At 38.5% G+C, this 10,574-nt stretch overlaps 1 protein-coding gene across 15 annotated transcripts in view; it reads right to left on the reverse strand.

Annotated features, from left to right (window-relative positions):
• ZMYM2 (zinc finger MYM-type containing 2) overlaps nt 1–10,574 on the reverse strand; it is a 98,761-nt gene that overhangs the window by 59,921 nt on the left and 28,266 nt on the right. For all 15 annotated transcript variants that reach the window (XM_025196640.1, XM_025196648.1, XM_025196647.1 and 12 more), the window contains 2 exons: nt 8,384–8,534; nt 7,414–7,529 (listed from right to left, as the gene is read on the reverse strand). In XM_025196640.1, coding sequence (XP_025052425.1) covers nt 7,414–7,529; nt 8,384–8,534 — 267 coding nt within the window. The remainder of the gene's footprint in view (nt 1–7,413; nt 7,530–8,383; nt 8,535–10,574) is intronic.

Genomic DNA, 10,574 nt, shown 5'->3' on the forward strand with positions numbered 1-10,574 from the left:
TCTCAATAACCTTTTCAGAGCAGGACAGATTATAAATAGAATAATAATAAATGTGCAGTAGGAAGACATTTTTAAAGAGAGAGGGAGCTAATCAGTTTAAATTGAACATTCAAATCAGAGTAATTCCAGTTTTCTACCTGATTTCAACAGCTATGTCAGTTAAAGATTAAACTGGCTTGTCTAAGATCAGTTCTCCTGGGACCTTTTAAGTTCTTTAGGACCCATTTACACTATGAGAATTTGAAACAGTACTGACAAAGCTGTAGTCATATTGATGCATATCCTTGCTACAGAGAAGACATTCCCCAGTATAAAGCAAGCCAAATGCTGACACACCTTTACCAGATAATATGACTTATCCCACCAGTCAACTTTGCAGTTTTAAGTCTAGCATAATGATGCTCATACACATTATGCAATGCAAAAATTTCAGGGATTGTAGTGTTGACTTTCTTCTGCTATGTTGAATACAGTTCCCTTCCGTAGAGAATTTCATCATATTTGGCTTGTTCCATTGTTTGAAAAAGCCATATTAGGCTTGAACTGGGAGCTCTTGAACTGGGAGCTAAGCATATGCTGAGGAAAGCAGCTACAACCTGCTATACTTTAAAAACCTACATATGCAGTTATGAAGTCAGTAGTTCTCTCTACATGTGCTGCTGGACTGACTATCAGAGGTTATTAAGCTATGGTCCTATAGGTATGGGTATTTTGTTAAAAAAGTTAACAGTTTGGCTGTATTATTTTGTTAGTTTCTTCAAATTCTTTTTAGTTTTGCTTGCCTTTTATTTCTTCATTTGCTTTTTAAAAAATCTTATTACTGAAGATGCTCTCTTGTTTCCCTCCAGGTTCCAGAGAAGAAAGTACAGTAGGATCAGAGAAAAGATATATCCCCCTGGGTCCTTCAGGTCTGTATTCATAAATTCTCCCCACCATCTACTCCCCACCTAGTACAGTAGAGGCCCCAGAAAGTATACTGACTGGAAAATGAGGAAACACTGGAGGACCATGCAGAGCTAAAGGATATTTTCCTTATTTGCTCAGGAGTGCAAGAGATGCTGCTGAAATAACAGCTGGATGCCAATGGGAACTTCTAGAATTATAAGAAGTTGAGCAAGGCAAATGGTCATAGAGAAGAATGTTGTGTACCCAAGTCTAAAAAGTACTACACATTTTTGTTTGTCTGTTCTTCTACAAGGACCACCAAGAAACAAGGAACAGAGAATTAGCTTTATGACAAAGATGACATGAAACGATTGCTAGTTTCTTTATAATGCATAACACTTAATTCAGTATTAAAGGTTTTGTTTATAAACAATTCAACATCCTTCCCTCTTCAACTATAATATCAGACCTTAACACCCAAGGCTTACCATGTCTACCAGACATCCTCCAACACATCCATGGAAAGAACAGACTTCAAAATTTAAGATATTTCTAAAATAAACCATGCAAAAAGGATTTTAAAAAGAACAAGCTAAAGCTGCCTTCAGCTTTTTTTTTCATCCCCCCTTTGAGTTTATCTGTAAGGTCACTACTCTGCCTTCAATTAAATCCTTATTTAAGTGCTGTTTCTGCCCTGATTCATTGATTCATAGACTATAGAGTCGGAAGGGACCACAATGGATCATCATGTCTGACCCCCTGCCCCTGGCAGGAAAGTAGACCAAGATCAGATGACCACAGCCAGGTGACTGTTTAGCCTCTTCTTGAAGACCTCCAAGCTAGGTGATAGCACCACCTCTTGGAAGCCCATTCCAGATCCTGGCCACCCTTACTGTGAAAAATTTCTTCCTAATATCTAACCTAAATCCACTCTCAACTAGTTTACACCCATTATTCCTAGTCACTGCCTTGGGTGCCCTAGTAAACAGCGCATCCCCTATTCCCCATTGACCTCCCTTAATAAATTTATAGGCAGCCACAAGATCTCCCCTCAGCCGTCTCTTGTGAAGGCTGAAGAGATTCAACTCTCTCAACATCCCCCCGTAGGGTCTATCACGAAGGCCACTAATCATGCGAGTGGCCCACCTCTGGACCCTCTCCAGATTCTCCACTTCCCTCTTGAAGTGTGGCACCCAAAACTGGACACAGTACTCCAACTGCGGCCTGACCAGTGCCACATAGAGGGGGAGCATCACCTCCTTTGATCTATTAGTCATGCACCTGCTAATGCATGACAAGGTGCGATTGGCCTTGTTGATGGCCTCCTTACACTGCCGGCTCATGTTCACCTTGAAGTCAATGATGACTCAAGATGCCTCTCTGTCCCCAAAATGCTGAGAAGGACACTCCCCAACCCAGAGGCGTGCTGGGGATTCCTCCTTCCCAGGTGGAGTACCTTACATTTTTCTTTATTAAATTGCATCCTATTTCTCTCTGCCCATTGATTCAACCTGTCCAGGTCGGCCTGAATCTGCTCTCTGCCCTCCGGTGTACTAACTTATGATTATGGTGAATGAATTAGATATGTATATTGTAATTTCTTCCCCCTAACATCTGTCTTTCCTTAAACTACAAGCTGTACAGAGCAATGTCCTCCTTAAATGCCTGGGAAGCATCTAATACAAGATAGGTGCTACAGTTAAAACAAGTAAGGCAGAAGAAAAAGTTTACAAGCTCATTAAAATCTTTTGCAGGTCACCTCTCACAACCAAAATCTATCTATATTGTACTTAATTAAAATTCTGTTTTAAATTATACATTTATGCCCTTCTTTTTTTATCTTGATTACAAGCCAAAGCAGTCCCATTTTACCTTGGCTGTTCTTGGGTTTGTACTGAATAGAAAAGACATGAGAAGTGCCAGGTACAGCTGATACTATCAGAGGCTACTCTCAGGTTTGCATGGAACCTGAACAAGAAGTTACCCTGGTTGTCAGTCAGAATAAAAGAGTGGAACAAATGCAACCTGGAATTGGACTGAGAGAACTAAAACACTGCTACAGCTACTTGTCTGGTGCTTGTCATTGACATCTGCATTGCACTGATAGACACCATGGAGGTCTGTCTTGATCAGAATAAGAACAATTCAAATTTTGGCAGCAATTCAGCTCACAAATGCACAGGCTGCAGATCTGCTAAGAAACACAAAAATAATACAGGCATCCCAAATTTCTCCAGATAAAACCCAAGTAAACATATTAGAAATATTCATATTGTTCTTGTGTGGGAAGTAATATAAACCAAAAATTCTTCAGTGTGCAAAATGTTTGCCCCTTATCAAATGCAAGTTTACTAGACCATCTCCTAACCCATGACTGTCCCACATAGAATAACAGAAAATCAAGATTTGAAATATTTCAAAGCACCTCAGCAGATACCAGATGTTGTCTATTACTATCATACACACAGCATAGATTTTTATCACCGTGTCAAACTCCCCCCACCTGCTTTCATAGATTTTCCCTGCATGTCACTTTGATATACAGGAAAAATACTTAAACCACCACACTGACAGTAAAGGAAAATATCAAATGTCCTACTAGGCCACAAACAGAATGTCCAACAGGTTGCAGCGTATTTTACTTACAAAAGTCTGAAATATTAGATCTTCTCCACTCCCAAATTCAGCTCACATAAATATTGGAAGAAAACATATGGCAGAACTTAACCAAAGGCACACTATTTTAAAAGAACTTGCTCCAAGTAGCATTGAGGCTACTGGCAAGATGACATGGAAATAAGTGTTCATAAAGTAGTCCCTGTATGAAAAAGGAGCAAGTCTCCAGCTTTAGCTTCCTTAAAAGTTACAGTCAAACACAACATCTTTCATCTGACACAATAGACCTACTAAGTGATAAGAAAACAGTGGGTAGAGATAACAACATGATTCTGGAGCAACTTCATACTCAATCCTGAACCATTACCTTAAAACCACTAAGGAATACATTTAGCACATGAATGAACAACTTAAGATAAAAGACACTAACAAACTGTTCTACCAGCAACCACCTATGGAATAACTGATAGCAGTTTTAGGTTGCTTGTTCTTTCTTCCTTCTTAAATATAAGGATGAATGCATTAGCCATTCAAGGGACTATTCTATAGTCTAGACTAGAATATATTGCACAGTGCATTACATCAACTGAAATGCTCACATGCCTTTACTACATTAAAAGTTTTTATTTGGAAATGAAAGGTTTGTTCATTTCCAAAGGTGAAAAGCTATTAAAACAATAAAACATAGCAACCTAGATTAAAAACAGACTGAAAGACTTTGGATTGAAACCTCATTTTGCATGTTCCACTTATTGCTGCAGAAAGTCCCATGGCTAGCAGAAAGGTAACATGCTGGTGTCTAGGGCCTTAAGCAATTCCTTTTCACAAAACAAAGCAATGTAGGACTCGAAAGGACCACTTGGGTCACTACATCTACAATACTCCCCACAGACTGAAGTACAAAGCTGTTCAATATCCACTTCCTGATGGTACTCATTCATATTGTATGCATCACCTGACTAAATCCTACTTTGAGAGGATTCCCTTTTTAAAACCACCTGATTATTCAAAGGACAAAATGGCTCACTAGTGGCTGCATAATCACGTGGTTAAAAGGTAAAGCTAAATTATTTGCATTAGCCAACAATCAAGTCAATCTGAAGCTTTATAAGCACGTTAAATTATTTATCCATTCCTGTAGTACTGCAGTACATAGTCATTTAACTACAAAAAAATTACTACCTTGGTACAGAAGGGTAACGAAAAGTATATAGTTTTCAACGTAGCCTCTTGTGGTATAATATAGGTTCCTACCTGCATTTTAAATATAACATAAAACTAATGGAGCCCACCTTTCATTGGGAAATCTGGCTAATCATACCATTAGAAACTGCTTCCATGGATCATGTTGCACTGAATGAAACAGTAGTTCTTCTCAGCTTGAATTTAGTCTTGCATTATTCGCCCAAGGATTAGAGATATTGGGAACACTTCACACTAAACAGCCTGTGCTGTAGAACCTATGAAACTCCCTGGCCAGTGAAAATTAGAGGAAAATATGGTTCAGGTACTTAACTTTTGTGAAAATTAGATTATTGTCTTATTTTAAATAAGTGACTGTATATGACCCTAAGTCAGAAACCCTAAGTGACTGGATATAGACAATTATCCCACTATAGCTCAAATAATTGGCTTTTGAGTCCAGATTAAAGACAATGCATATACTAGTGTGGCTGCCTGCAGATTAGCTGGGACAAGGACAATCTATGCTCAGGTGTGTCAACACTACCACTGCAATTTCAGTAGCAAGTTCTAGACAAAGAAAAATCAGCAAGCCATGATGACCTTAGCAGAACTATCAGCTGTTCTCAAGATCACTGTTGAAATATTGACTCCTGCAAAACCTGGCAGAAGACAGTCCTTTAGTAACTTTATTCTTAACATTCAGAGAGATAGCAAAGGGTTGTTTTGGACAACTGCTTTTCAGCTTTGTGGAAATTCTGCTGAGTTCCATCTTGTTGAAGTGAGAGGACAAGAGTTATACATGAGACTGGGAAGGGTCAGTAGAAGTGGTATGGGTTATCACATTTTCAGTATGCTGACAAAATGCAGCTTTATTTTGTTACTTAATCAAACAGAGAGAGTGTTGATGGAGGCCTTACCATCCTGATAAAGATTAGGGCACAGATAACAGATATCTGATGGAGGCTCACTGTGAATAAGGATAATGCTGGTTGGTAAAGAGAAGCAACCACATGATCCAGCAATGATTGCACCTGCTTCCCAACTGGGGTAAATGCAAACTTGAATGACAAACAAGAAAATTTCAAGGTATCACTGGGACCCCAACTTCTGTTGCACAGTCATAAAACAATGTTAGGAAGATTTTCTTCTATTATGTTTAATCTTAAGACTGCAACAACTTCTTTCAGAGGCCTGGCTACTGATACCTAAAGATTAATCTACTGTCATACACTCCACATGGGCTATACCTTAAAACCACCCAGAAACAGAAACTTATGAAAAGTGCAGCAGTCTACCTATAAGCAGTAGTTCACCAGGAGGATAGAGTACCAATGCTTCAGGGAACAAGTTGGCTACCTACTGACCCCTAGATAGAGTATGAATTATTAGTTTTCATCTACTGGTCCCTCAATGGCAGAGGAATCAAATATTTCAGAGAATGACCCTGTCCTCAGGACAGATGACGGTGATTGCAGTTAGAGGCCCATGAGCTACAGATCCCTCAGCTCAGCAGGATATTCTTCAACTTTATAATTTACCTCCACTTGGTTTGAAAGAGACAGAATTTGTTGACCTACTGCAAGACTATCCTCTGTCCTCTGGCTTTTAGGAATGAAAAGATGTGATAAGAACTAATGTTGGTTGGTGTGGTGGGAATATTCATTGGAGTTTACTTTTTGGCCATTTATTTTCATAGGTTTGAAGACAGCAGATAGTTTTAGTTTTATGAAACTATACTTTTCTGCCAAACTTGCCTCTGTCCCAGGATAATCTTTTTTTATATTAGTCATATATTGAAACAAACAGGTTACATAAAGGCCTGATATTTTAGTATGCACATCTTTAACACACATGTATACACAAATAGTTGTATATGTATATATATATATATATATATAGAGAGAGAGAGAGAGAGAGAGGTAGAGGTAGGGAGGAAAAGATTTAACACAACAGCTAACCTGAAATTTAGCTACACAACTGGAACTGCAAAAGTTGTACAGTTTTCCATCGGGCATTGTGGCTTGATACTGAGGTAAAGAGTTTCGTTTACAAAAGTGGCAAATAATTCCCATACCTAAAAGAAAAATGTAATTTACAAAGAAAATAAATGCAAGTAATTTTATATACACTTCTTGGGTTTTAAGTCATCGCTTCCCACCATCCATGTAAAAATCTAAATTTGGTTCTTAACTTTTCCAACCACAAACCTCACCCCTAAACAAAAAACAAAACAAAACAAACATGCTAAATTTTGCTGCTCTTGCTCATTAAAATTAAGCATTAGCTTGAAGTAAAATATTTTTTTGTTCTTATTAAGTGTACTACTCTTGTTCAATAGAGTGTTCAGACTGGTTTACTATCTCCTATCAATCAAGAATAGGTACATCTTGACCTGATGTCTGATGTACCATTCCCTTTCCCAGAACTCTTATTCTTAGCTAAATGACTTCTGCAGGGGGAGAGCTGTAGTTGCAATACACTAAACACATGGGCAGAACTTATCTAATATTTCTTGGTGCAAGAGACTGAGTACAACCTACATGCATGAAGATTATATTGTATACTCCTGTATGTTGCAGAATCAGATACATTATTCCTTATGTCTCAACATCCCCCCTCGACCTCTGCCCTCCCACCCCACCCCGGGGAACTTGAAAGCCTCATATAGAGAGAGAGAGAGAGAGAGAGGTAGAGGTAGGGAGGAAAAGATTTAACACAACAGCTAACCTGAAATTTAGCTACACAACTGGAACTGCAAAAGTTGTACAGTTTTCCATCGGGCATTGTGGCTTGATACTGAGGTAAAGAGTTTCGTTTACAAAAGTGGCAAATAATTCCCATACCTAAAAGAAAAATGTAATTTACAAAGAAAATAAATGCAAGTAATTTTATATACACTTCTTGGGTTTTAAGTCATCGCTTCCCACCATCCATGTAAAAATCTAAATTTGGTTCTTAACTTTTCCAACCACAAACCTCACCCCTAAACAAAAAACAAAACAAAACAAACATGCTAAATTTTGCTGCTCTTGCTCATTAAAATTAAGCATTAGCTTGAAGTAAAATATTTTTTTGTTCTTATTAAGTGTACTACTCTTGTTCAATAGAGTGTTCAGACTGGTTTACTATCTCCTATCAATCAAGAATAGGTACATCTTGACCTGATGTCTGATGTACCATTCCCTTTCCCAGAACTCTTATTCTTAGCTAAATGACTTCTGCAGGGGGAGAGCTGTAGTTGCAATACACTAAACACATGGGCAGAACTTATCTAATATTTCTTGGTGCAAGAGACTGAGTACAACCTACATGCATGAAGATTATATTGTATACTCCTGTATGTTGCAGAATCAGATACATTATTCCTTATGTCTCAACATCCCCCCTCGACCTCTGCCCTCCCACCCCACCCCGGGGAACTTGAAAGCCTCATAACAGTGAGAACTGTTTGAGGGATCAAAAAAGGCCACAGTGGGGAAGGCTGCAATTATTAAAGTGGGAAAGTACTACAATATGGACTATAATATCACAAATATTTCTGACAGATCTATAAAGCTCTCAGAAGAGTGATGAGCTCTAAAATTTACAAATTTATTCTAAAGCAAAAAAACAATCAAAATTTGCAAACTTCTTATTCCTTAAAAAAATCAAATCTATTCTTTATCAGTGATGAAAATCCACCATCCTTTTCACTTACTTTGTGATTTTGCATATTTTGATTTGTATGTGTTCATGCATGCAGTTGAGCAGTATGGCTCCATATATCCATTAGGTCCTATGCACTGAGTCATGTCAAAAAACCTGCACTGAGCTCTGCAGCCAGTACAAGGTGTTAATTTGCCATATTTCTAAAACATAAAACAAAGCAAAACAATACATTAGTTATAACTGGTTTTTTTTTTAAAGTTGTTAAAACAAGTATAAAGACCTTTCCAACATAAATAAATGTTTTTCTCTGCAATGCATTTATCACTATGGCTGGGTTTCTTTCAGGTTGAGAGGGGAGCTGGCTAAAAGCATTTAAAATTGAAAAGCATTGAAAACAAATGGTATTAGAACCTAAGTAAGGCCTAGTGAGTACAAGAATCTGGAAGTAGCCCTGATTTATCCCTCCTTCCTAACTGAATAACTGATACAATAAGAGGAGAATGAGTGGAAAAAGGAAAGGAGAAAAGAGCACAGAACCAAAAAAAAAAAAAGTAAAAAATAAAGGATATCCTAGGGACCAGAAAGGACTTCACCTGTACAAGGAGGAAAAGCATGAAGAAACAAGCAACAAAACTGAAAACAAAAGGATACACAGGAATTGTGTGTTAAATGTCAAAACCACATTAAAAAGGCTTACATGTAACTGCACAAAATGTTTGCATCTCACATGTAAGCAATATACCAGGTTTACTTTTCAAGGGCTCCTAAAATTCTTGAGTACAAGAACCTGACAAAAAGTATTCATGACAGAGGGCCATGAACAAGTACAATTCTTCTAGCGTCAGTTACAAAATAGTTTTGGGTGATATGCTGTGAAATGAGAATCCTACTGTTTCACGCTGAGAAACATGGAAAATACAAATGCATGCTGTTACTACCATTAAACTTAACATTCTTATTCTTCTCCAAGCTGAAGCTTGCTAGCTCTTATAACTTCTGAGATTGGATTTCTTAGCTTTGCAATATACTGGAGGCAGCTCAGCAATATCTAGCAAAGCTGCTACATACCTCAGCTGATCAGCTAGCAAAGTTGAGAGTTCCAGCGAACCACAATGATTCCAACCCTACAGTAGCAACATACTGATTTCGGATGGCCCTCATCAGTTGTACTCAACAACCAATTGTTCAAGGAGGAGAACAAGTACACTCTAAAACCATGCAGATAAACCAAACTGTGCCAGCACAATCTCATATACTAATGTGAATACAAAAAGGCAATATACACATTTTAACAGTTCTGATTTCTTAATTTATTGCATGTCTCAAAGTTAGGTAAGTAGCACTTGTGCAGAAAAGGATGAGCAAGAGGCAGACCACATGGGCCAGTCACCTCTCTCTATAGAAGCATACCGCTTCCTAAAGTGACCATCTTGAACTTTCAAATCAGGGATTGGCAACATTTTCTGATTGTGGGCCAGAATGACCCTGCTCAAATCTGATGATAGGCAGGCACTAGGACCTGCCTGCTTCCGCTGCTTCTCTCTACAGCCCAACTGCAGTGCGGCATAGGCAGAGCCCCGTGACTTCACTAAATCCTTCACTGCCTGGCTGCAGCATAAATAAAGCCCCATGGCCCCAAATGCCTCCAACCCCTGGTATAGTTGATTCACATGTCTAAGTTAGGCAAAGACATCATAATGTTTTTGGAATAAAGATCCTGCCCTTTTTAAGTCCAATTAGCCAGCTTTGATTGCACTGTTCATCAGGAGTGATTTCCCTAATTGCTCCCCAAAAATTATTCATGACCCAAATCCAGGGGAACAAAAGTTCAGAGAGTCTTCCACATCTGCTTCATGTAGTATCTGGTCTGGTACATCAAGGGTATAGCAATCCTATAGACAATGGGAATGTGGTCTGGATACCTTTATTGCTTCTTGGTAGGCAGAAGGTAGGATAGGGGAGACTAACTGGTTCAGAGAAGCATGAGCTTTCATAGGCAAAAACCTACTGTCAGGTGTAGTCAAATAAAGTATTTTAGTCAACCACTGGAAACACTTTTAAATGGCCATATCCTCAAAGAAGAGCAGCAAGGGTTCAAGGTATTGCAATGACTTCTGCTTCATGATCTGTGCGAGCTACTTGTTATGTACATCTATTGTACCTATAATATAACTAGGTCCATGCTGAGGATATTCACCAGAACAGATTAAAAAACTTAAGGGGGGGGGGGGGGGGGGGGG

This window comes from Alligator sinensis, unplaced genomic scaffold (assembly GCF_000455745.1).
Source record: "Alligator sinensis unplaced genomic scaffold, ASM45574v1 scaffold777_1, whole genome shotgun sequence".
Taxonomy (NCBI): Eukaryota; Metazoa; Chordata; order Crocodylia; family Alligatoridae; genus Alligator; species Alligator sinensis.